Source organism: Triplophysa dalaica, chromosome 5 (assembly GCF_015846415.1).
Source record: "Triplophysa dalaica isolate WHDGS20190420 chromosome 5, ASM1584641v1, whole genome shotgun sequence".
NCBI lineage: Eukaryota > Metazoa > Chordata > Actinopteri > Cypriniformes > Nemacheilidae > Triplophysa > Triplophysa dalaica.
In genome coordinates, this window is record NC_079546.1 from 8366687 (window position 1) to 8394309 (window position 27623).

At 40.4% G+C, this 27623-nt stretch overlaps 2 protein-coding genes across 9 annotated transcripts in view; both read right to left on the reverse strand.

The window, feature by feature from the left end:
* The window catches only part of anks1b (ankyrin repeat and sterile alpha motif domain containing 1B), a 134598-nt gene extending 133917 nt beyond the window's left edge, over nucleotides 1-681 (reverse strand). For 3 of the 6 annotated variants that reach the window (XM_056747550.1, XM_056747551.1, XM_056747547.1), the window contains exon 1: nucleotides 147-680. In XM_056747550.1, coding sequence (XP_056603528.1) covers nucleotides 147-277 — 131 coding nt within the window. In that variant the 5' untranslated portion in view covers nucleotides 278-680. Of the gene's footprint in view, nucleotides 1-146 lie in introns of all 6 variants that reach the window. The other 3 variants (XM_056747552.1, XM_056747548.1, XM_056747549.1) reach the window with 2 other exon arrangements.
* Nucleotides 682-2835: 2154 nt separating this feature from the next.
* bltp3b (bridge-like lipid transfer protein family member 3B) lies at nucleotides 2836-27606 on the reverse strand. Of its 3 annotated transcripts, none has more exons than XM_056748983.1 (21): nucleotides 26862-27606; nucleotides 19189-19351; nucleotides 16891-16929; nucleotides 16630-16721; nucleotides 16325-16514; nucleotides 16096-16236; nucleotides 15818-15988; nucleotides 15474-15654; nucleotides 15309-15392; nucleotides 15077-15223; nucleotides 14248-14357; nucleotides 13717-13858; nucleotides 13417-13610; nucleotides 11112-12487; nucleotides 9613-9761; nucleotides 8701-8831; nucleotides 8446-8596; nucleotides 5947-6203; nucleotides 5724-5835; nucleotides 5364-5524; nucleotides 2836-4784 (listed from the first exon to the last, which is right to left on the reverse strand). In XM_056748983.1, exons 1-21 carry the CDS (start codon nucleotides 26903-26905, stop codon nucleotides 4644-4646), a joined length of 4176 nt encoding a protein of 1391 aa, XP_056604961.1. In that variant the 5' UTR covers nucleotides 26906-27606; the 3' UTR covers nucleotides 2836-4643. The 3 variants fall into 3 exon arrangements, with proteins under 3 accessions (XP_056604961.1, XP_056604962.1, XP_056604963.1); XM_056748984.1 differs by lacking the exon at nucleotides 26862-27606 and adding an exon at nucleotides 20501-23161; XM_056748985.1 differs by lacking the exons at nucleotides 2836-4784; nucleotides 5364-5524; nucleotides 5724-5835; nucleotides 5947-6203 and adding an exon at nucleotides 6216-8366.
* Nucleotides 27607-27623: the final 17 nt, after the last annotated feature.

The window sequence follows — 27623 nt, forward strand, 5'->3', positions numbered from 1 at the left end:
CCTGGAGTGGGTGTGTGCGTGTCTGTGAGAGAGATATTATCGCTTTTTTGTATTCATATAAACAGCACAGACTCCTTAGTTTTCCGGAAACCCGTTTATCCAAACACATTTCGGGACAAATACACAAACTTACGACGTTTCCATACCTGAGTAAACCGGGCAGAGGTATGGAGCCCGATCCCGATCCCAGCAATCCTTTCTTCCCACTCAAGAGCTTCTCCACCAGCCCCACATTCCCGGTCCGCGCCGATTCCAGAAGCTCCTGCTCCTTCCCCATCCCGGACACGAGTTTAATCCACGAAAACAAAAACAATCCCGAGCTTCCGAAATAAACGGCGAGGTTTCCTTTTACGACATCTGCGGCGTGTCACCGATACACAGACGCTCTGCCGCCCGCCGCTGTAGCGAATGAACGCATGAAACCGTTAGTCCATACCGGAGCTCAATGATGGAATGATGCACCGGATGTTTAACACGGTCCCGGTGCAGCTGAGCACAACGGAAAGATGACGGTTCGGTCGCCAAGAGACGCGGGTTCAATCACGCGCAACGGCTGCTATTGGTCTCGCGCTCTTGGTCACGGTACGCACGCTGTTCTCCGCGCGCTCTTTCTCTGAATGTGTGCCGTTTTACCGACAGCAGGGCGGCCCGGAATCAGTGTTTCTTTCTCTCGGTTCCTGTGTGGCAGTGTGTGTTCTCCTTTTCGGTTAGAAGAGCCGGTCTGTCAGGGCGTGGAGTAAAACGGGACACTTTGCCCCACGTGGAATATATATATATATGTATATATATATATATATGTATATATATATATATATGTATATATATATATATATAGGCTTATTTAATATTTATATATATTATAGGGAATGTTCACATCCTATAATAAGTGAAGTGTTGTGGCTCTGGGCTTTATTATAAATAATATGATAACTCGTACCAAGGTCTGTTTGAATAATCGTTTCTGATTGGCTGGAAGGTGTGCGTTAAAACCCTTTAACGCACCGGTCGCTCCAATCAGTTTGATTACATTGGATATTAACTGAGAAAATAACATTTTCACATGTTGGATCTAAAATTATACTGTCTACATCAATAAAAGCTTTAACATGTCAAGTGACGATGGTATAAGCGAGATAATCCACAGCTAGCTGTGCAAAGGATTTTAATGCACTTGGATGGTTCTTGGCCTCCAGGTCGTGCATTAAAACCCTTTAACACACGGCTAGCTGTGGATTATCCCTTACATATAGGCTACCATGGCAAAGTACGAAAACACTTCAATTTAAATAAATAAAAAGTGAAACATAATAATAAATCATCATAACCATGGTTCAACAATGGCAGGCTATTCGTGTAAAAAATATCTGACATAAAAAGATCTCTACAGTTGTACTATAATAAGACTGCTCGTATATTATATTTTATTATCTTGGTTTGCACATGCCTTTTTGAAAACTCTCATTTTAAAAATAACGTTATTTTTCATAAAACATACAACAAATGACTAATCATTTTAATCTCCTTTATAATACAACTCAATAACGTAAAATACCATGGTACTGTATAGTTGTCTGTTAAGAACCGAGTATATATACCACAGTATATTAGAGCATTATTTTGTATATCGTTCAACTGTAAAGTTTTCAAGAGAGAAAAACAGCTCAGAAGAGGAGGAACACAAGAAATAAAAGAGATGTTCTGCTGTGTGAGTGAGTGAGTAAGAGAGAGAGAGAGAGAGAGAGAGAAAAAGGCAGCTGCAGGCCCACTGGGTGTTGGACAGAATCAGTAGATTTCAGCTTTGCCAAGAAACAGAAACAACCGGATCTTATGAGGCAGTTGTGTCGAGCTTTCTCTGTTACTCACACCAATACAAGCGGGTGTTCAGTGTCTATTTAATGTCTAAGTCCAGGAATAAACTCCACCGCGGAACAGCAAACAGAGCAGTATTCATCGGCCTTAATAGGCAATGCATAGAGCGAGAGCACACGCAGACATTTGGAGCCTGTTGGTGTTGGCTTTATAATTCACAAGGGTGATGAGATTGAGGCTGCATAGAGGTGAAGCCAAACCGACAAAAAACGAGACCACATGTAGCCTAGAGAGGTTAAATAAAGAGGGATTTTTAGGGAAACTCAAGGGAGACGTGCCTTTTTAAGTAGCCAAAGTAATTCATCCACAACAAGAAGCCACTGTACAGTACAGGCAATAGACAGTCCGGTTTTCATTCCATAGACCCACAGATGTCAAAACCATTTTACAGCTTCCAACACTTAATGAAATCAGACCTCATCAGAAGGCAGGGCAAGTAGAAATGTTATACCCCTGACCCTGGGGAGTTGAGCCCGCCCATAATAATTTTGTTCCAGGCCATGTAAACGTCAATGCATAAAGCAGAAAATATTGTACTAGTAACAAGGCACTAGTTATGAAAGTAATATGTTTATATTTATAATTAAAGGTCCAGTTTATAAAATTAAGCAGCACCTAGTGGTCGGGTTTGCAAATGCAACCCACACCATTCTCTTATGAAGCACTATGGTGGCTGACACGGGACTAAGATGTGGTCACATTTTTGCTTCTTTGCATAAGAAACGCACTCTGTAGAGCAGTTTGTCCGTTTAGGGCTACTGTAGAAACAACATGGTGATATCCATCCATTGCGGTGTATGTATATAGAAAAAGGTCATTCTAAGGTAATAAAAACATAAGGCCTTAAAATGTAAGGTCCTTATACACCCCTGAAGACATAGTTTTATTAATATTATATTGCATTTCTGTCAATAGATCCTCCACAAATTCACACACTGGACCTTTAAATAAATGCATAAAACCAGCATCATTTCAGCATTTTATTTCAGTTGTCTCGGTACTGAAGCAGCGTCTGACATACGACAAATAATAATTTCACAAGTTTGCTTGTTCATCGTTTGTGCTAACATGATTGACCTTTAACGCCAAGGGGGCTTGTCTATACCATAATGCAGTGGGGCTAATGTGGCATTGGGGTGTGGCCTAGTACTACAGAAGAAAGCAATTAGCAATTTTACGGTTTCTGCAATCACACATATGAAATGAAGCTTTCCATTTAAAAGAAAAAAAACATTTGGGATTTTTTCAGATGGATGTGTGTTGCATGAAGAGCACTACACATTCATCTAGAGAACAAAATGTAAGTAAAAGAGATAATTGTTAAGAAAAAGCAGGACCTCTGGAGAACACGTGCAGTCATAGGCACTTGTAGAGGCCACTGTTCAGACATTAGGGGTAAACGGTGCAATACATTTTATGCAAAGGAAAATTTAGATTGGTTCTCATTTAGCCTAGATATCATATGAGTGAGGCTAGACAAATTTGTTCAATGAGTGTCACCGGTTACCCTTATATAGGCCACCCACTGAATAGACTGTAGACTCCTTTGCGTACATTCATGTTAAATGAATAAATACGGCATGTGATTAAGGACCTGAAACAGTGAGGGAAAGAAACAAGTAAGGTGAGACAAAAAGATAAAGAAAAAAGGGGGAAGAGGTGTTTGCCGCTGTATGAGTAATAACATTGCACGAAACAAGCCCTTCACTGTTAAATTTTAACTGAATAAGAAAAAAAACATGAACAAAAAGGAACTAATGCAAGAGTGATGTCCCACCTTGCATCTGATTTGGGCTGTTTACCCAACATCCTTTTTTGTCATTTTTGTGAAGAAATGCTGGTAATCAAAGCTCAACAATATGAAAAAGCATAATTTACATATCTCATGTTCAAACTATGTGACATCAAAACAGAAAAATAGGAAATAAAAACTGAACTTATTTCACTGTTGCAGTGCAGACAGTAAGAAGGGTGAACATGGAATGGGGCATTTAGTCGCAAATACTGAACTAATATCAAAGTGTTGCACTGCAAATCTCAACACATCCTTATCACACAGTACCAAAAAACGACTTGTGCATCTCTACTTAAATCCCATTAGTGTTTTTACATACATAAATGATTAACTCTAATATAAGAATGTGATGTAAAAATGTCCCCCCACACTCAAGCTCAATTGCACTTAAAAAAAAATACATTCTTGCGTATCACAATTTCCATTCTGTATATAAACACAAATTTATTCAGAGCCAATTTCTTTTCAGTCTGTGAGTCTCAGGACAGTGCAAATTTATGTTTTTGTAAGACATTCCTCCAAAGATATGACATTCGGCGTCACGCACCCCGATTCTGTGTATGTAAGACTGTCCTGGGGTCAGAGGTCAAGGGTGGAATGTGCTCCTACACTGCTTGCAAATGGTAAGAAAGTTTGTGTGTACTACTCCGTTACATTTTCCCATGATATCTTCGGAGGGAGGTGCATGTGCTGTGCGGCCCACCCCCTTAGACAAGAAACTGACAAAAAAATTACAAGTAAGCTGTGAAAATGAAACTCCGCTGGCTTTCTTTGATACTAAAGCTATGTGTGTACACTATGGTAAAGAACACTTTTCTTTATAGCAGAGCCACAGGTCGCAAAGTCTAAATCCTTAGTCTCCTCTTAGTTTCATCCAAGGCTGCGGGAGTTGGGCTTTTCTATGGCGCCAGGCCCCTCCAAGCACTCTGCTGCCTCCATGTGGCGAGTGTCACTCTTGTACACGATGTACACACGGCCACTAGCTTTTGCTGCCCCCGCTGGAGAGTTTGAGAGATTTCATTTGATGCTGGAGTGAATCCTTCTCCATCTGGGCTTCTGCAAGCGCCATCTTGGCTTTGGAGAGCTCTAGTTTCAAGCATTCATTTTCCTCTACGAGCAGCTGGGTGGATAAAAAATATGATTAGTTTGGCAGTCGAATTGTTTAGTATGGATGCTCTTACACTGTTGGGTTGAACAAATATTTTCTTTCTTTAACTGAAGATACATGAACTAGAAGTAAACCAAGAGACAATAGGCATTCTCTTGTATCGCAACAGATAGGTTCTTAAAGGGACAGTTTACCCAAAAATGACAATTTAGTCATGTCACTTAAAGGCAATTAAAAGAAAAGTCAAATATTTGATCCGTTTCTCAGACAAACGCTCATACATCCTTAGTAGATCATTTTAGACCTATTTGGAGCTTGACACCTGCTGGTCACCATCCACTTTCATTAAAAGAAAAAAAATGTTTATGTCCCACTGAGGAAAAAGCATTTGTATTTTAAGCATCATAAGAGTAAGTAGTGTTTTGGGTGTACTGTCCTTTTAAGACGTGCCGTTTTTACATGTGAATAGATAATACAAGCGAAAACTTTCACATTAGTGAAACTGCCAGCTTTATATATACATAAGTTGCAGTTTTGCATCATGCCAACACGTAAATACTCCAAACAGCACTGAATTTTATACTTATGTACCTGTTCTCTATTTGAGGGGGTGGGGCTTGTGGGTGACAGAGGTGCAGTCTGAGTGGCTTTCGGCTCCCTGGCCACACCTACAGGAACTTCCGGGACAGAACTGAGCCTGCTGTCATTCACAGGCCCCGCCTTCTGAAGCTTTGAATCCGCAGCACGCTCAGCTGTCCAACAGGAGAAAGGGGGAGGGTTCTTTTAGAACGTGCATTTAATCCTATTTCCAAATAATTCAAAATACTAGGAAACTTGGGAGAGCATCTAGGTAAAAAAAAGAGTGCATGCACGTGCCAGGGGGACGGAAAGAAGCTAAGTAACAATAACAGATCATGAAGAGTGGAAGGAAGAATAAATATAAAAAATAACCTCCTCCAATGCTGATAGAACCGTCATCTTGACGATGGATGAGCAGATTGTGAATATGCACGGCGATGGGCGTGGCCTCTGGGTCAGATGAGTTGTCACGGGGACCATCATCCTGATTAAAACCCACATATTAGTGCATATAAGGGGATCATAACTCAAATAGAAGCACGTGAATGATTTGGAGCGCTCTAAAAATAGGCAGCAGCATCTTATGCAAGACTACCTTAAGGTTCACATGTGTATCTTTGATGGTGATCTCCATAGGCAGGACCTGGGAGGCGGAGTCATCCTCCAGGAAGAAGGCGAGGTTTCGCAGTGATGTCATGATGAAGTCAGCGCAGAAGGCCTGTACCCGGCATTGCAGAAAGCCGTTCTGTTCAGCGAGCGGAGAGTGAACCGCTGCACCCGGACCGCTCTCCAGCCTCACCTGCACCTCAGGATCTGACACGACTGTGTTGGGGTCCGACTTTGACCCGGGGCCTTAATGAGAGAGACACCATTTGAGCGATGTGGTTTTCATATGGTCTTTCAGATAGGATTGAGTTTTTAAACCTGGTATTGTGTGATGCTTGACTTTATCTGTGTCACTGCATGTTGACATTAGATAAAGACTTTGATTGATTCATATCCATCTACAAGTAAAAGGTTTCAACATCTGCAATGTTACATGGCTTGGAACCATTACATGGAAATCATACCACGTGATGGAAAAAAGTATTCCATGCAACACAATAATTGTTGTACAACATAACTACAACAATGCATGACTGCCAACACAGTCATGCAACAGATCGCTAATGAGTGGAAGGGCCCACTGCACACAGACTGTTTAATCAGACGGCCCCCGTCTAAAAATAGGTAAATCCAACACATTGAAACGCAGCATTTAAATTATGCATTGGATCCAAAATGTCAGCCCAACAATGCCGGCGGTAATGAACGGTTATCTCATTGAAATTCATTGAAATTTTTACCCACAGCAGAGGGCAGAAAGGAGACATCACATGCAATCTGAGCAGTGCAGTTCGGTGGTCTCGAGGGTCTCGTGAAAGAGCTCTGTTGTAGCTGTGATATTTCTTAAGACTGAGTGCATGTACTTAAGACACTATATTAATATGAAGATACAGAAAGTTTGTACATGTATGAAAGGGAAACAGTAAATATGACAGTTATAGTCATGTCCTTTTGTTTATGCAAAAACGTGCAAACATTACCATGTTTTATGGTATAACACAGTGTAACTTAGTTGTTTCGCCCTACCTTTTTCTAGTTCTTGTACAATTCTTTGGTGCTAGTTATTGTGGTAATATTTATTTTCATGTAGCATCAATGCTTTGGTGTATATTTCACTAAAGTATATTTAAGCTTATATTATTAATTCGATATATCAGTAGAGTGCAAATAAACAAAAACTGTAAAAAAATTCACATCTTTTTTTGCTATGTCAATATTTGTCGACTACCCATAAATAGAGTCAAAAGTTAAGGATTAAAGCTTTAAAGGGATACTCCACTCATGAATTATTACTTTCAAATCTGTATAAATTTCTTTTTTCTGTTGACCAAAAAGAACAATGGGACATCGTTGACTGCCATGGTAGGAAACATTTAAAAGGTAGTAAAAGGTGCCCAGAAGTGTTTGCTTTCATAAATTTATCAAAATATCTTATTTTGTGTTCAACAGAACAAAAAAAAGTATTTGTCTTTTTAGTTTTGATATGAAGCTTTAAGCAAATGCATGAAGAATGTCATCCTTAGTCCCTATGTGTACATTCATGCATCCTATACTTTAAATGTTGTATAAGATGAGTGGGAGTTTCAAGATTCAGTTAAAAAAGCTCTTTTACGGCAAGAGAGAGGATTGTGATAACTGTACTCATTGTTGGTTAGTCCTTTAACAGTTCTGTATAAAACATGCAAACGCAGCGACTTTCATTGCCGTATGAAAAGAAATCTGCTCTGACAAAAATAAAAAGTGAGAATAAAACGGAGACAAAGGAAGCAGGTGAAAAATACAGAAAAACGAAGCCGAAAAAACAGCAGCTAGCAGAATCGTTCGGAAGAAACCAAGTGTGGAAAAGCTTAAGATTAATCCTCTGAGAGGAGAGAGGCAGCACAATCACTAAAACAGGTCAGATACATGAGTGTGTATGAGTGTGTGTTCAAAGTGTTCTGAACCAGCAGTTCTAGTACCGCAGTACCCAGTGGGCTATGACAGCTGAGAAACGACAGCACAAAACCAGAGCAGCTAAAGGTGGGAATGGGCAGATAGTGAGCCGAGGCCAGCAGAGCAGAAAAATGCTCTACTGCAGTAAATACACAAACACTATATACACAAACCTACCTTCATGTACAGCATACGTTATTTTATTTATTTTAAAGCACACTTTGGCTTTCAATATACGTATACGTTCACACACGATATGTGTGACATACATTTGGTGTGAGGGCACATATGTCCTAAGTTTACGTGAAATACACTTGGCCCTTAGTAATATACAATTATCTAAGAATCTAGGCAGTGATCACGCCGTACAACACACTGCACACAACATGCACGCAAACACACACGCTATGCAACCATTAAAACACACACTAGCAATACCTTCACTGCTCTGAATGGCTGTTGCTGATGGGACTAAACCTAAAGAAATGTTCACAGTGAATATTTTATCAGGTGTAACGGCACCAGACGAACACAGACAAGTGTCAATCAGTCTTACCCAGGCTGCGGTTGCTAAGATACTGCCGTAAGCTGATGTTGCCGAGCTGATTGGGTCTGATGCGTCCCACCTCAAGAGCTACGGTTGTGTCATCACCCTTCAGATCCAGAGAGCAACAGATTGAATGAACCTTCAGAACCAGAACAGATATCTGGAAACAAACACACATTTTATGCGTCGCTACATTGTAGATGTTTTGTTTTTGGTAATTATTGTGCAAACTATGAAATGTTACAGAAATGCTAAAGTTATTACGAGATCTTTTGTGGGTTCGTCGATGCTCTGGGAAGCAGCACTAATGGCATCAGGTGACTGGGCTTCATCTGCCTCTTGAGCCAGAACCACACCTTCTGTAGCCTCTTTAAACCCAGATATTGACACATCATCTATGACAAAATACAAACAAACACACTTTTTGAGTTATTTTGAAATATAAAAAAACACAAAAATCCAAACTAGCATTAACACCCTAACAAAAATGTACCATTGTTATGTTGTAAAAGTGTAGCAAGCATGTTTTTTGTGTGTATTGATGACTATTGGCAATATAGCTTTAACTACAGTAACCGTGTTTTTTTGTTTTGTTTTAACTGTAGTAAAAACATGCGTAATTTCCGTACGGGCAGCAAGATGTTACAATAAGGTTGCATCTGTCAAAATGAGTTAACATAACAATAAAAAATACTTCTTAAGCATTTTTCACAATTAGTTCAAGTGAAGTTTAACATTTACTATGTATACATTTATCAAAAGTTACATCTATCAACATTAGCTAATTAACAATGAATGAAGGTATACAATTACCAGTTGCATTGGATTTACCATTAACAACCCCTAACAAATGCTGTAAAATATTTTTCTTATTGTTAGTTCTTGTTAGCTTATGCATTAACTAATGTTAGCTTTTAATAAAACTGTTTCTATAAAAAATGTAATAAATCTAATTTGTCCATCACTGTCACTGCAAAAATGTACAGCCAGCAAAATCCTCTGTGATTGGCTGAGGTTTGTAAAGACGTCCAATCAAAAATCTGTGCCATGAATGTGTGGTTGTAAAAAGGTGGCCAGTGCTTCATGAATGGAACAAAGATGCCACACACAAGCCGGTGGGTGTTACAATATTGCCTCCTTGTGGTCAAAAATCAGAGCTCTAGTATCCTTGTGTACCTCTCTCGAGCAGGCTGTAGGTGTCACAATCCTCCAGCATGTAGCTGTCTATGGAGAAATCGTCCAGAGACTGTAGTGAGGGACTCTTCTTCATGTTCTTATAGGTCACAGCAAAACTCGACTGAGATTTGCCCTGAATCAAGCGGCCGCTGCAGTTTACACACAAACAAAACAGAAACCATTAAGTGCGACGGCACACTGACGTATTAGTACACAGTAACAAAAGGACACCCTAAAAAAAGAGAGAGAGAGAGATAGAGGTTAAATATCCAAAACACTGGCTTATTTTATTTCAATTTGAGTGAAATTGAACATGAGCATTTGAACAACTTTACCCACAAATATATAGTCTGCCAATGTCCAGCATTCAAATATCAAATTCTCAGTCAAAACAAAACACATCTAGGGACGAGCTAGAATGAAATGATCACGATCACAACACCACGATATGGTCCACTGACATCTCACGCACGAATGGCACTAGAGAGGGTTTCTTACATGTTGGACATGGAATATAAGGAGGTAGACCTGCTGTGCGTGGATGATAAGAGGTCAGAGACCACAGATAAACTGCCTTTCCTTCAGGAAAAAGATTGAGACAGACACACTCAGATGTCACGTTCAAAGAAAGAGGTAACAGAAGGGCTTGTGCATTGGGTACCAAAACACACACACAAGTGCACACATACTCATTAAGTATGTTATTATTAAATGTCATTTTATCAGTTTAAATTTGATGTCAATTTAATATCCCAAATTGGAAAATACAACTGTTTAAACTGGGCAGACGATTTAGAGTTCCCAGCATGCTTTGCGTTATATTTTTTTAACTTAAGTATTATTTTGCTTTTCTCAGTATTAAGAATGACTTGTTGTTCATTTATCTTTGAGAAGTGTTTGTTTTATTTTTGAGTTTTGTGGTTATTTTTTCACCACAAAAAGTGTGCTGCTTGTGCATAGACTGTGGGAGATTACATTGTCAAACTGCATATTTTGTTAAGTTTTGTAAACTTAATATCTGCAGACACATTAACTAAAAATATTTGAGTTGAGATCTTCAAACTATATAGTTCAGAAATCTCTACATACGAAAATCATCATATTGCTGTTGTCCTTCTGAAACCTTGCATATTCATATTTCATGATTTTTCTTTTTAATAATAAAAATAGTAAATCATCACTAGTCACCCTTTATGTTTGTCACGGTTTTCTACAAATATGTAACCTATAAAAAGTTTTAATAAGTGCTTGACAACAAAGTGTATAATCTTAAAAGTATATTCATTTCCTGAAAAAACGCGAACTTGGACATCTGAGGTTTTGGAAAGACAGCAATAATAAAATTTGGGAACTTGAACACTGATAAATAAAACTTTAATTTGTGCAAAAAAATTCTGTATGTTGTCCATTATAACAGCACTTGCAGAATTAGTGAAACAGCGACAGACCTCCAATCACATCATCACTATTCAAAACCAAAACAGGAAATGATGTCATACCTGGACATCGACTGAGGAAGCCTGCTCTTATCATTCCATTCTCTGGAGGTATTGTCAGTCAGGGGATCCACCACCCCAGTTCCACCTTGCAAAGCTTGCGATGGTTCATTGTATTGTCCTTTGGCTTCAGTCCTTCCACTCTCCCCATTAAGAGATCCTTCTCTCAAATCCTTCTTCTCTTCAGACCCCACCCTCCCTCCGGACGCTATGCTGCTCCTCTCATCCACAGACGCCTTTCTTAGTGCGAGAGAGGCGGAGGAGGAAATAAGGTGAGGAGATGTATTAACAACATGTGTGCCTGACTCTGTACTTGCAGAGAGCATCTGATCCACAAAGCCTGGAGCCGAGGGTCTCTCGGGCCCCTCGCCCCCGTCACTACCTGCCTCAAGAGTGGCTCTGCTCTCCGAAGGGGAGATGTCGGAGATCAAGGGGCTTGCGCTCGAGTCCGGTTGAGGGATGGGTTTTAGGAGAAGAGCGACCTCTGCACTTTTCATGAGCACGCCTATGCAAGCACTAAGGGGTTGTCCTGTGCCCTGGCGCTTGGAGCCGAACTGCTCCAGATCTTGTTGTAAAGTGCGCTGAAGAGATTTCACAGCATTCTGTAGTCGGAGAAGAAACACATACTGCCCGTGGCTCACCTGAGCACTCAGGTGCTTCTGAACGTGCACCAGCACCTGCATGTCTACTTTGCTCGCTGAGGATGTGGGAGAAGTGAGGGATGAAGATGTGTGGCTGCATAAACCGTCAAGCGAGTGGGGTTTGTGGAGGCCGTTGCTTGGTGTGCTGCTGCCGGATGCATCGGTGGTGTAGTATTCCTTGAGAAGCTTCTTCCTCTGTAGCCGATTGGCCATCTCGGCCGACTCACTGCGGGTCAACTTCCCTGACCCGGCGCCCGATTTCAGCCACTCATTGTGCTGGGCGTAGCGGGCGGGCTGGCATACCCAAAGGGTAAGGGGGAAGGAGTCCACGCAGGGTGTCGGGCGACCTCTCCCGCTACGGGAGCCTTCGTAGTCCACCCAGAATTGAGAAAAGTGGATGGCCCATAGGTCGGTGGCTGCTGGTGTTTTGAGGGCGTTGGCTGAGAGGGACAGTGGGGCGAAGCCGCGGTACACATCGTGGACGCGTGTGTCCTGCTCATGGGCGTGGCGCTGGAAGACAGAATGCAGGACAGGGAAGGAGTTTAGGGAACGGGGAAATGAGGGAGGGAAGGAGGTGAAGAAGGGTTGCTCTTGGAAGGCTTGCAAGAGGGATTCCAGACTGGACCGAGTGCAGCCGGAAGAGTGACGCGTGTTGGATGCCACCATCTCTGATGTTTGCACGGATAAAGAGCGAGGCTGGTCAGGTTGAGTCTTCTCGTGTTCAGCAGGGATCACCAGCTACAAAGAAACATAAACAAGTTTTTTATCGAAGTTGACATACAAGACCAACTTGTAAGATGTAAACAACACTGGTCAAGAAGAACTTCCTGTCTTTTGGTTTTTAGACACAACAAAATATAAAGTACAAATTGGTTGAAAGATCATTATATATATACATACAGGTGCTGGTCATATAATTAGAATATCATCAAAAAGTTGATTTATTTCACTAATTCCATAAAAAAATGGAAACTTGTATAATGAATACATTCATTCTACACAGACTGATATATTTCAAGTATTTATTTCTTTTAATTTTGATGATTATATCTGACAACTAATGAAAACCCCAAATTCAGTATCTCAGAAAATTAGAATATTGTGAAAAGGTTCAATATGTATATATAATATATATAATATACTGTATATAATAATATATATATGGTGATTTTAACACTTTCCTACAGGTAGTGGGATTCTTTATATACTGAATAAAACTATGCACGTTTCTTCTGGGGGCTTTTTTTCAACACATGGAAGAATGTTTTTACAGATATTGCTGATATGAATCGTAGGATTTTTTTAGAAAGCACACATTGGCTCTTTCTTTCACAAAACAAGCTTTGAATCAGTGTTAAGTTCAGTGTTTGTCATCCATTCATTCATCTTTCTACATACAGTACAGTAGAAACGGCTTACAATTTTTAGAGTTATATTTACAGTTATTCTTACTAACATACATCCCATTGAAACTGATGCACACTGAGCTTCCTAGCACTATGAATAGATCAGTGTGATTACAAACTTATGATTTGGTTATGCAAGTTACAAGTAGCAAGATGTTTTTATATCTTCATCTTTCTCTTTTATTCCTTTATGTATGCAAAGGTGCAACAAAGCGAAATTGTAAAAAGCGCCATATAAATGAACTGAAAAACGGTGCACACCTTCAGCATGAGTCCATCCACCCTGATGTCCACATGCTCGTCTGGTTTCTCGGAGTCGTTGAGTTTGTACAGCTCCATGAACTGTTCCAGACTCTGCCGAAGGTCCAACGCAAACAGATTGAGCCAAACTAGACTTCGAGAATCAAGCACCAGCTGTAAAGCGTTCAACTGCACGTACAGATTGGGACAGGGAACTGCAGAAAAGAGTGTTCAGAGATTCAGTCAAAGCTTTAGTCAAATCCAGGTTAAGTAAATACTTAGCGGTTTGACAGATGTATGAAAAAAGCACGGCTTTCTTACTGGGATAGTCTTTGCCGTCTGGGAAGTAGTACTCTGTGAACTCGGCATGGATGGCAGGCATCTCTTGAGGGAGGTATAGAGATTTCTTATTGCAGGAGATCATGGTTTTCGGGCTGGAGCGCGGCTGGTCTGCTGTAGACACCTTGTACAATAAAAACAATATATATTGAAGAGCTTTAACATCATATTCTATATCATATGAAAGAAAGAAATGTCTTGTACACAACAGTTTATATAAATGTGTAAGTAAATGTGTATTGTACGTCTCTACAATAAAGCTCACTTGTACTTGCTTAACAAGATTCCTTTCAAGTTTTAAACCCATAGGAACAATAGGCACGTTTATTTTCACCGTAAGTGCATTACAATAACCACATATTTTGTTTTATTTAAAAAGTCTAAAGGATTTTCTGTGGTCAAGCATGATGGCACAAAAAAGCCAATACCACTTAACTTCCTTGCTCCAATACAAGATTATTTGCCCTTCCTAGTGTAATTTAAGAAAGTGTTTATATGCATTTCCGCGCTGACCTGATAGATGCTGAAATCCGCAATCCGCAGCACAATTGAACTGGACACGAGCTGCGTTCTGGGTGCAGGCGGGGGCGTGAAGGAACTGCTGGAGCCGGTGGAGATCTTACCTGTGGAAGACACATCCACAAACACTCAGACATGAGAAATACTACAAATCTTCTGCAGAAACCGCAGCCATGTGTGTGGCACCTCAAACGCACACCAGAGGTACCTGTCTCCAGACACCAGCAGCAGTTGGCCGTGGGGGAGAGCGGCCACAAGCCATCTGGGCCTGAGTCCAGCTCCCTTACCATTATCCCTCCACCCTGCGCTTCTAAGACAATCGACTGATGGACTGAGAACACAGAACCCATTACGCAAAACCTCTCTTGACCTCTGCCAGGACATACTTAGAGTGATAGTTCATCCGAAATACTGCAAATCGTGCATCATTTCCCTCGATCTGTATGACTTTCTTTCTTGTGCAGAACATAGAAGATATTTGAGAAGTGTGGTTTAGTGTCCATGCAATGGAAGTAAATGCAGTCTGATGTTGTTCGCTCAACAACTTCCTTAAAATATCTTCTTTTGTTTCGCGGAAGAAAGAAAAGTCATGCAATAAAATGTGTGGACCAGTAAAATTGCTCTCCAGCGTTTGTGAAGAGCCCTTAAAATAAAGTGTCGCACATTTTCATGATAGATCCATAAAAGGTGGACCAGCAACTATTATCAAATTAATTTTCTTAGTCACAGACAGAACATCAAATGAGAACATCAGAACATAAAAACTTTTTAGTGACAGAGACAGAACAAAGAATACAGTTGTTGATGGGCAGGAATGTCTCACCATGCTGAGGAGAGCTCTGGTTTTTGCCACTGACTGCATTTTTAAGCATTTCCACATTGGACTTAAACTCTTCTAGAAGAGACCGAGCCCAGGTCTCACGGGCCTTTGTGGCTTCCCCGTAATGCATCCAATGAAGACAGCTCTCGCCTATGAAACACAGATAAAGAGCAAAAGTAAACTAAACATCTTCCTGGTTCTCAAAAGAAGTATCAAATGCGTTGCTAAAGCTTACCAGCTTTGTGGAAGGGATAGTAGTCCACTGTTATAGAACTGAAAGACAACTGCATGGCCCCACTATCTAATCTCTTATTAATCTCTGTAGAGAAAAAAATGAATTTCAGTGTAACACCTATCTTACAACATTTTAGTATTAACATAAAGTGTAGGGATGCTGTACCTCTATCCTTGGCATTAGTGTCGTCACAGATGTGCAGGTCCAGGTGTGTAATCTGAAGGTGGTGTGAAGTCTCACGAACGTCAAAGTCATTGAAGAGCCGCGCCATGGAGGCGCTTTGATCCGCCGTGGCTGAAGCCTGCTGTGTGCGCACCTGTTGGGCCGAAGGGGCCGCCGGTGTTACCTAACAACACAAAGTTAAAATCTTCCTAAAGCTCAGAAAGGTACGGCCCTTAACTTTCAAATTAAGCTAAAAGAGAACGCTTAAAATAGGTTGTGTAGAGATCTAGAAAAGGTGGTGGGGTGGTAAAAAGTCAAGCGATACCCTGGCAAACACAAATACACACCTGTGTGGTGTCAGAGCCCATGCTCTTCCTCTGCGCGGCTGATTTCTCCATTGCTTCACTGAGAGACTTGGCGTACTGCACCATGGCCTTGAGCTGAGAGTCCGTCAGAACCCACAGCAGGTCATCTAGTATCAAAATCAGCTTGGAGGCCACAACATAACAGTCCTTCATCTGTCCAAAACACAGACACAAACCACCAAAAACATCACACTCGCCGTCAACTACCTTTCTGGTCGACTAGTAGAAATGATTGGTTGTAATGTCCGTAATATCCTTACCCTCCTCTTTAAAGTAACTCTAATCTTTGATTGGTTGGTGATGAGGCGAATGGGGGCGCTGACGACCTCGTGTTCTGTTCCCTGGATGGCGTCCGCTTCAATCCTGATCATCTGCCAGCTCACTTCCTTAAATGTCAGGATCTGAAACACATCATAGTATCGTTGTCACCATGGAAACAAACCTGTCAAGGCCACCATAACATCACTACAGAAGTTTGTTTGTTTGTACCTCTCCACGAGCGGGGTCCAGGATGCGTGAGTACCGGAGGTCCCCGGTGGACCAGCTGGTGTTTACGCTGTAGACCTGGAGCTGCGAGAGCTCAAAAGAGGCGTTGAAGGCTTTGGCGCTGATCCGAATCACTATGGAGTTTATTGAGAGAGAGATGCCCTCCACTACCTTCTCTGCAAAACCATATTCGCTGAGAAAGAGAGAGAGAGTCATTAACCAAACATAAAGATGATAAGATCAAAACAAAACATAGGGATTTATCCAATGCTACACCAGAAGGTTTTAGCCATTAAACTGAAACTAACCTTTGACCGGAGACTGTTGCTATGGGTGATGGACCATTGTGAGGGCGGGGCTCATCACAGGTGCTCATCTCCATGACAACTCGATCCAAAGACTGAAAGAACAGTAGCAATAATAAACCAGCGGTACATAAATCTACCCAAAAATCACAGCCATGGCTACATTATAGTAGGCGCATTAAATCTGACAAGTAATAAAGCTTATTTACATGCAAAATATTTTTCCAAGTTTAATAAACGGTTTTAAAGCTTTGTAATGCTCACCAGAGTGATTGGATGAGTCTTCAGTTTGGTCCATGGGATCTGATAAAACACAAAAAATTGTCCGTCTTAAGTACACATTCTGTCATTTATGCAGTTTGCAAACCAGTTTGCAAAGTGTGTATCTTCAACTGTTTGTGAATGAGGCAATGCATCTACACAAAAAAAGATGTAAACTAAATAACCCAACTCTTAAGTATAGGATGTGTATGGAGAAGCGTACAGTATGGTATATGTCTTATTATATAATGTGTATGTTTATAATTTCACCTCAGAAATAACCGAAATCACATCCCCGCAGCTATATTTGTTAAAATGTTGTATTAGAAAAATAGTGTTATTTATTTATCAAACACTGTTTATAAAAGAAATTATATAATGAAAATCATCTCTGGTGTGTCCTCAGCTTCGAAAGGAGTGTGGGTTTGTGTGTGTGTGTGTTTGCGTGTGTGTGTGTGTGTGTGTGTGCATGTGTCGTTTTTTCCAGATTGCGTCAGGGAGTGTTCAGAGACACCAGGAGCACAGCCAGATGAAAAACACTGTGTTCTTCTTAAAAGAGTCAGACAGGGATAACCCACACACACCCATACACATATCTAAAGCACAAAATATAGAAATGTTATAATTTTCTCTGCATTCTAATATAAAGACATGGGGGAAATGAAAGTAGAGAAGTGAAGTACTTGTTTATGGATTTAGATACATTGTTGATGCATTCACACTTATAGTGAAATAAACCAAAAAACAAAGTGGTCCCCTACTTTATGTTCATACATTGACCAGTTCATGTTTATCTTCAAATGTAGTGATGTCAACCGAGTTGTGAGAGTTAGGTAGGGGCGGGCTTATAAACGTGTTTATTATAATAAATATTATCTTTGTATGACAACAACTGCATCTGAGAGATCTTTGATATTATTATGTGAAAGTTCTCCATTTACAACAAGGCTGGTTGTAGAAGTTTGAGGAAGGAATAACAAAAAGAGATGAATGGAGGGAAGAAACATAGGAGTGAAAAAAGACAGTTTTAAGTCCTTCACATTGTTTTCCGACGTCTGTCCTGGTAAAGTTCATCACACGCACTGTTCTTGACCCCTTCCAATATCTCTGCCACTCATTACACAGGCGTGAGCTTTTTCGACCAATCAGCTCGGTCCACAGGGGCCATGTTGACCCTCTGCACAGCTGCAGCTATCAGGTTCAATCAATAAACACAATGACTTCCATTGAGGCTTCATTAGACAGATGTGGCTCTGTACTTTAGGAAAGGAATGGAGGCTGAGCAAATAAGATCTGTGGAAACTGCACCTGACTAATAGAAAATTGATTAAAAAAACTGCAAAAGTGAGGGATGGGAGGTCTACGGAGAGCAGAAAGAGTAGAGAGAAACATCTCAAGATCTAGTGTTCCTGCAGCACACATCGTATTTATAAATGTCAGACACGACTCAAAGCAGCCAATGTTCTCTGTGACTGTCCAGTCAGTGTTTTTAAAAAACTGTGCCAAAAGAACATTGTGTCATAGGGCTCTATCATACACTCGGCGCAATGCGGTGCCAGGTGCTACGCAAGTGATTTTCGCAAGTTTCAGCTAGAGACAGTATTCCTTTTCACATCCTAGCGCACGTACATTCTGCTTATTACACAAAGAGGAACACCCAGCAGCATACAACAGGAATAATGTTAAACATAAAAAGGTTAGTGGACAAGCGAAGCAATGAGTTGCTAGATGCAATTCTCTTTACAGCCACCGGTGTCGCTATTAACAAGGGTTTCTGAATAACATAGCCTATTGAAAGTATACGTACAGTAAGACTGATGCACTATTCTATGCCAAATTGTGCGAGTAGTGTGACAAAATTAGACAAAATTAACAAAATTAGAAGTGCATCTGAATCTGATGTTGACTGAAGTCATGTTGGAGAAAACGGATAAAAATGTCATTAAAAAATACAATGTATAAAAAGTTAATTTATATTGAGACGCATTGTGTTATGCGACTGACTTATTCCAGAAGTATTCCATTTGGGACAATACTACCCTTCTGAAAATACTACACTAGAGTACATAGTTCCTTGTTTAAGTGCACAGTGTGTACAGTGTGTAATTTAGGACACAACTTCTGACTATATGTAAACTATATGGGTCGGCTGGTGTGCGAACCTGGATGCAGCCCAAGTGTGCCAAACCAAGCCGTGCTCAATTATCTTGCCTCCAGATCCTAGATGATGATTTCAGCGTAACACAAATTGATGATGTCATTAAGGTGCAGATGAATTATACATTGGTGTGCGTCTCTTACCCGGATGGCGGCCTTATTGCAGAAGACTTTATTAATGGCGAGCCAGGTGGGCAGATCCAACATGTTCTGAAGAACCTCCTCATCAAGCTCCAGGTTGGTGAGCTGGCCCTCCCCTTTTAGGGTGCTCAGATTAATCTTATCTGGGGAGAGGTTCTTAGCAAACCTGTAGAGAGAGAGAAACGAGAAAGGAAAGGGAGGGTTAGCAGGCCATTATACTTAACCATTTTGGATTAAAGACTCTTGACTTTAATTACAACACTGCAAGTAGGCAGACCGGTGAGCTGTTTTTGCCAGCCACACAACTCTTGACTTTAATTACAACACTGCAAGTAGGCAGACCGGTGAGCTGTTTTTGCCAGCCACACAACCCTTGTGCAGTGTGTTCATATGTGTGTGATCTTTCCTAGCAATCTTGGAAAACGTGTTACGCATGCCCCTGACACAAAGTAAAATCTATGACCATGACCTTATGTTTACGAGCTGATGGTCCATGAGGGATCATTCAGTTAATGTTTAAGAGTGTTCCCAAAAGGGCAATGCACTCAGCACAGAGGGTGATAAAGAATCGTCCATTTGTTATGGTTTCCTTCAGTCGATTTAACACGGATGACACAAATTGTTCCGGGTGTGGAAAACCCGGTGCTAGGATCTCGCCAGGGTTAACGCTGACAGCATGATGTCTGTGTCATGAAGATGGAGACCAGTTTATCCAATTCATCTATAAGCAACAGTCCCCTTCAGCCCAACAAAAACCCTATAACACTTACAAAGCTAAACGGCTGGGAATAGTTCTCCCAGACACAGTTTAAGCTTAGCGCTGAACTATAATTGAGTGACCTCTTGAGAGATGCAGATAACTGTGTAATTAGGTCTCAGACATGGTGTAATCTGTATTTGAGAGAACAACCTCAGTTGGCCGGTTAATGCCGTTGTACGATTATAATAGTCAAACAGAATTGAAGCTATGATCTGTAACTTTTCACCCTCTATCTGTTTGAAGCATAAAATTGCAGCTTGCTTTACATACTTATTTTCGACAGGCGACATTATAGATCATTATTATACGCTTATCATTGAGGACCGGGGCGAGGTAAAAGACAGTTTTTCAACACTTGCTTTCCCAATAACTGATTGTTGTTTCTTTTAAACCAAAAATGATAATGAATATAGAAGCATTTACTGTTGGTAAACATTGTGACACGTTTTTGTGGGCGGAGCTTAGATGGAGGCAGAAAGATCCCCCCAGAAAGATGCTTTTTGACAATGACTAGAAAAAAAATCTGATTAAATATTACCATGACAGGTCACTTACTGTCTAGGACCGCGATTGTTTAAAAAAAGTGAACTTTGACGCCAGGAACCTGGTCGACCTGTACGCACTCGCTCAATGGATCCAGAGACGAACTGACAGGATTACCTCCATTTAAGTGGCCTGACATCTACACCTACATGACAGAGAAACCAAGCGTGTATAGTAAAGATAATCTGAGAGTGTAAGCGTAAAGCAAAGTTAGCTACCATACCTTACGCGTTCAAAAGTGAACGCTACGTGAAAAATAACCTTGTTCTGGAAATACGTGAGATATTTTTAGACACATACCCAAATCATAATCCACACCAACAACAACAGTTTTTTTTTATCTTAAGTGTTATGAAGTGAAACACGAGCATCGTTTCTGTTTAATCCGATCATTTTTGTGTTTAACTAAAGCTGTCTTCAGTGTTTTTGTTTGGCAATGGCAGCACATATGTGTTATAATATCAAATTGGAGAATTAATTCTGTCGATTGTGGCACTAAACACCACAACATGATTATATTTTAAACTCCTTATGTAGCAAAGTCTGTGCTGGTGTGTATTGGCTACCTCCAGTTTTCCCTTTGTTTTGCCTCTAGCTAATGCCGTGACCTGAGCGTAATGTCGCCGCAAAAGGGGTCTATAGCTTTAAACTTGACAAAACATTATTTAGAAACCTCTCCTACACAGGGAAAGTAAAGCTTGAGAGTTGTGATGAAGTAAACAATGGCCCGGGAACCTAGAAACAATCACTGTACTTAAGTTCACTGGTTAAAGATAGAAGAGATAATAAAGGGTTCAGCGCAATTCTGCTCCTACAGACTGAATAGGAAAGAAAATGTCTAAAGGTCGGGCAGTGTGGCACAGTAAAAACTCATTTGCAGTCGATCCACAACCCTGATAACTGATTAAAACCAGCAAAATTATAATCCGGAGTTCTTATACCCAAGGCCAGTATGATAAGCGCAAAGACATTATCATTTAGTTTTGGCTTTAGAGCTGGTAGCTCCACCCACATTGCAATTTCATTGGTCCAAATTCTTGCTCCTTGTGACATCGATCTTTTGACTGAGTGTACAGTAACTGTGTTGAATTCAACATATAGCACAGCTTTAACACTTGTCTTTGACCCGAGATGGGGTCCAGCTAGTCATATAGAGAATAGATGAATGCATACAATTATTTTCATCTTGAAAGTTGCGAAAGTGTTAAAAAATTAAGGAAAGGGTGGGAGGGTGTCGGATCAGAGAAAATGGCAATTTCCTTTTCCTGACATTGTCCCACCAGACCTCTGCTGTGAATTATTACTGTGTCGCCGCTGTGCTGAGTCCTGCGTGGGCTTGTTCATAACTGAGTGTGTGAAACGTAATAAAATATGAGACGGGGGTGAAAACCATGCAAACTTCCTGTGGAAGTTTCCACATGATGTGCCATTTCCAGATCAAAGACTGGCCTTTGCATCTCATACGTAGCTGTGTTCTGGGAACAGTTAAATATTCATTAAGATAATACCTACCTTCAGTGTCTGATATCAGGTCACAGGTCAGTCCCAAGAATACTAAAGTGATGAGATCAGGCAGGTGCCGAGTGACATCAGGTGAGCTCAATTAAACTATCCATGGGTCGTATCTTACTATGACTGTTGCAAATACGTCGGTGAACACAAAAGAATGCACGTTTCGAAAGTTTCTAATGAATGAAAAGTAAAGAAGAGGTTGAAAGGTTAGGTGAGAACTATTTGCATTATTGCAAAATTAGATATTGCCGTTTCTGACTACCTCATAGACAGAGGAGGTGTTCTGGCCTATGGTGTTACATCTTTTTAAGAAATCTCCAGAGCTTTCTATGGAATTACTTTACTTCTGTTTTAGTCAATGACTAAAGCTGCGTTCAGACCGCCAGCGACTGTGTGGCTGTGTGTCGCCAGTCTCTCGTTACGAGGAGAGCCATTGAGAGAGAGTTGCGTCAACTCCGTTGACTCCAATGGAACAGTTTTTCCACAACAATGCCGATAGTTCCCGGAAGTTACAACAGAACAATTGTGATGAACTTTCAACCTTATTAAAGACGTAACTCTCAACTTTGTCGAATTGCTAGACATGCCCACTTCCTGTAGCCAACAGTCACTGTCGCTTGTGCCGCTGGATGTTGCTAAACTACCATTGAAATGAACGACATTGCCTCGCTTTATCACTGGATGTAGCTGGCTGTCTGAACGTGGCTTAAAACAGACCATTTTAACACACATAGACGGTCACTATCAGTGAGAATAATGACATAATTCACATCTTAATTCAATATTACAGTTTCCGTGGAAAAGCTTGCACACAGTGTCTGGTATTGTGCTAATTCTCCTCCTATCGCATCTGGCAAAAGAATACAGACAACAGCCTATAGTTTACTATATGGGTGCGTTACAGTTGGTCAATGGTGCTTTGTGAAATTTACTTTACTTTCATCTAAACAGAAGCTGTATATAAGCTTAGTCTGGAAGGCAATGCAAACAGCGAAGCAACAAACATACATCCATATATCACTGTAGAAGAAACTAAGAGAATTACCCATAAGCCACTGGTGACTGATATAAATCCTATTTCCTAATACAATCAAATACATTTTATGCAATACATTTTACAGATGAGTAAAATAATGAGAACATATTAAAATACAAAATATTTATAATAAATCATGCCCACAGAGTTTTGCCCCAAATCTTTTCATTAGATGGATTTCAAAAAGTGGGCGTGTCCAGAACGAGTTGCTCAATGGAGATTATGCCCTATTTATAGTGCCTTACTTATCTAATGCTTCATTTACACCAAGGACACAGAAAGGAGAGCTCTGAATTTCCCAAACGTGGCAGTTAGTCACAGAGAAACACAGAAACCAATGAAGAGTTCGGCTCCAAAATGAGACAACTCCCTTTTTAAGATTTTTCATAAATCATGTTTTTTATGTTTGTGTTGATTTAAGCGGTAATAACAAAACAATATAGCTAACTAACACAATAAAAAACAATAAAAACATGATAATATAATCAAAAATATGATTTTTGAATTTTTTTGGAACCAAACTCTTCAAATACAGTCCAGCATCAAGTCAATAGCTCGGTACAAGACTGTGGTGGAGTTTCTTTTCAACACAACACAAGTCTCTTATTATAGCAGTACAGAGAGTCTATACACCTGTGTCGAACATCCATGTCAGCACAAGATTTTAAACAAGAAGTCCCAATCAATAGAGAAGTGTTAAAGCCCATTCTGAAACGATCAGCGTCCGATGGGAGTTGTTTGAAACATCATCTGAGAGACAGAAGAGCTGATGGAGGTCCGGATGGTGATAGTATCATCTTCAGAATTAAAAAACAGCAGGAATCATCATTGAGGCCTTTTCTCTTGATAGCTGGTATTGCTTTTATCTTTATTAAACACATAAAACATGAATCAGCAGCCCACGCCATAGACCAAGAATAGCCTTCTGCATTGCCTTTCAGAAAGAGACCTACTGGGCATGTGCCCAATAAAACATTTAATGAACCCTCGAGGTTCCAGCTGTACATCTTTCATATTGAAACAGCAATGCATTCTTACAAAATTACTACTTTTTTACTGATTTAATCAAGTCTATTGCAAAATAGACAACAAGCCATGTGCTGTAATGTAAGATTATGTGTGTGAACAAATGAGATGACTTAATGTTGTTAGGCCAAAACAATGGGGAAAATCCAATGAGAGGCGTCTGGTTTCACTTCCGTTCATGCAACAATTAGTTTGAAGCTTAAAATCTGCACAAAAATAGGCGTCCTGGTTTTGTTTTGAGTGCGAGTAACAGTAAGAGACAGTTATCAGTATATCAATAGAAAGCACTTACATTATGCTTATCTCACATAAAAGCTCAACAATCCTAAAAGTCAGAGTAAATGTTACTTTATGAAAAGAATGTAGGCGTCTTTATCTGTTTTTAATTGTTATTAGTCCGATTGTTGTTTTAGATTGTGCATGTGCGTATTGATCTTTCATACTTTCACTTAAAGAGTCTTTAGAAGTTTTCCTGTGTTAATGTATAGTTCCTACTATACGACTGTATGTGTGCAGGGCATTTTTAAGTAGCCAAGATGTTGTAAGTCACAGACGAGTACTAGAATATGCTCTTTGCTAGTCGGATGCTGTTCGTTTTGGGGAGTGACCATCTTGGAGAGGATTTGACTGGATGAAAATCTGTGTAGTGCATGATGAGTCACCATCTGTATTTTTTCCATTTGAGACTGTAGATAAGCACACTATTATCAGGATGGCTTTAGATAATAAAAAAGATTAAATTGAAATGAAATTTAAACAAACTAAGAATATGCAAACATGCTTTTGTGTGTTATGCTACACTTATTAAAAAAGGCAATTCATTGAGTAAACTTGGCTCGCAAATGTCAAAAACATAAAGTTAGATTCCTACATATAGGGTCAACCTGAATATGGAAGTTTATGCTAAATCTGTAAAATAGTTTTTTATTACTCTCTTGAAAATCAAATTTTAACCCCAACAGGAAAAAATAAATCACTAGTACTGGTAAAATGAAAGTGAAAATGTTGTCATAATTTACTCAGTCCTACATCATTTCAAACCTGTATGGTAACCGAACAATGGCAAACCAATTGACTTCTATTGTATGGACACAAAACCAATGCAAGTCAATGGGTACCGTCGTTGTTCGGTTACCAACATTCTTCAAAATATCTTCTTTTGGGTTCTGCACGAGAAAGTCATATAAGTGTGAAATGATGACAGCATTTTCATTTTAGGGTGAACTATGACTGTAAGTTATCAGGAACTTCGTAATTCTAAACATTTTATACCAAACGTCCATGATAATTGCCTAAAAGATATTGAGAAACACAGAGGTCGTGTGATTCTTCCACATCAGGGCCCACAAACTGGAAATACAGGCCGTGCGCGATTCTTTCCTCTGAAGTTGCCTAGAGCTCCAAAACAATGCTCCTCAGGGCTTCCAGATTGCAGCAATGCTAAAGATTTTACCAATAAATGTCTGATTAGCTACATGAGGCTATTACAGTCCGTAAAAGGTGTTAACACAAAAGACGAACTTGACATTGTGTAGGTCAAAGTCTAGTCAAACGTCCCCTCACAAATGCATTCAACGCATCGCCATAAAAACAAATCAAGGTCCACTGAGTATAGGGGCCATTTCTTTGAGGCCTTCAGAGAACAAGAATGTGGTCAAACGTGGGCAAGCTCTACAGAAATCCACCTTGAAAGGTACAAATGAAAAAAGGACACAAAGAACAACAATGCCTCAACGTCCACTCCACACGTCACTCATTATCTTATCGAACTGACTATCTGACCAATCTCGTCGACCTTATCTACTGTTTAGCAAACGTACAAGAATGAGGAATTTACCAAGTGTCCTCTTTGTCATTTTGAACGAACAGGTGTACTATTTCATCTGAACTCGCTCCACTGAGAGAATAAATAATGCAGAAAGGTTGGCTTCAAGAACTGCCACAACAATGGCTCGCAATAGCGAAAACCGTTTGGCACAATGTGCAGTCGCACGCAATGGGGAAACAGCATTTTTTGTTGAACCTACAGTCCACCCAGACTTAGCTCAAGTTTTCACAACAAACCAAACGAATCTGACCGGTTACAAGAAAACAAATAAAGGTGACTAATGCGTCCAGCTCAGGGAAGTTATGGGGTTAAACCAGGGCAGTGACCACTTTGGACACAGAAGGGGGCGCACTTTGGACACAGAAGGGGACGCACTTTGGACACAGAAGGGGACGCACTTTGGACACAGAAGGGGACGCACTTTGAGGTCAGTGAGCAGGCGGTTTTCAATTACTGACTCTTAATATTTTATATTACAAGCACAAAAAAACTAGACTGTAACAAAATATACATCACATGTGGTGATGATTGTTTCCAATGCAGTTTGATGATAAACTGACCTCTGTCACGTCACGCTGATTCTCCCTAAGGCTAGAAATGGGGTCAAGCTGTCATATTAACATTAAGGAAATCCACGAAAGCTAAAGCCTAACCCGACACAATAAATAATAGATTTCAGCTCTGAAAAGTGTGCGTTCAACTCATATAATTGATATTTGAACCGGAAATGCAAAGAAACCAACATTCAACGTTAAACGACCAGAGCAGACAGACTCGTTTAGCTAGAGACACATGCATGTTATGATATCAACACTCTCTGGCAAGCTGTCAAACAACCCCAGTCATGATCCAGCCGTATGTGTCATCCACCACAGCCACATCAGCACGTCTCAGGACAACTATCAACCCGCAGACAGTCGATCTTAAGCACGTACTGACACGCGCGTAAAGCCCGTGAAGGTGTCACTGACCTGGAGAGGTGTTTCAGTATCTGTTTCTTGATCAAACCAGCCATGATATCGTTCACTCTCTATCACTTATCCGAGGACGGGGGTTGGATTACGGACGCGGTACATTGTAGGTTTCCTCCGGTCAACCGGAGCGTCTTCTTCTCGGAGATGTAAAATCGTACGGGGCGAATATAAACATGACTCGTAGAGGCGTAGGACGCTACCGCTTCGACGTCGGTTCCATGTTGAATGCGCAGTGACGCGTCTGTGGACTGAGCGCATGCGCGGAAGCACCGCGCGAAAACGAGGCTTGACATCCATGTCAACGCTGCTGGCCAATAGGAACTCTGTTTGACGGAAGTTTTAGATATTTATTTATTTGTTTGTTTAACTTTTTGTTATTTATTTAATATATCACATTTATAAAATAAAATTAACGTAGAGAATAAGTTAATGATGAGTAGTCAGTATGGACAAAATTGACAAAACATTGCCTACCGCATTGTTTAATGGCCCTGAACTGGCACGTTACTGTATTGTTGACGTAAATAATTGTTAATATGTTTGTTCTCTGCATGCATTTGCATGTTATGGATGTACAGTAGGCCCCTATTTTTGACCTGTCAAATCTTCCAGCAAACCCATTTATTACCGTTTAGCAAAAATAACACTATATACATGATGGGCTTCGGTGTTACAATTGTTTGTTTTTCGTTAAACATGTGTGCACTAGCATTTTTGATGCTCGTTTTGGACGAAATTTACTGCACCTTGACGTCATAA

Coding starts and splice junctions, on each gene's coding strand:
- bltp3b (XM_056748983.1), bottom strand. CDS start 26,905: ATGGCTGGTTTGATCAAGAAACAGATACTGAAACACCTCTCCAG. Junction 19,352..26,861: donor ATACTGAAACACCTCTCCAG/GTCAGTGACACC, acceptor CTCTCTCTACAG/GTTTGCTAAGAACCTCTCCC. Junction 6,204..8,445: donor TCTTAGCAACCGCAGCCTGG/GTAAGACTGATT, acceptor TCTCTCATTAAG/GCCCCGGGTCAAAGTCGGAC.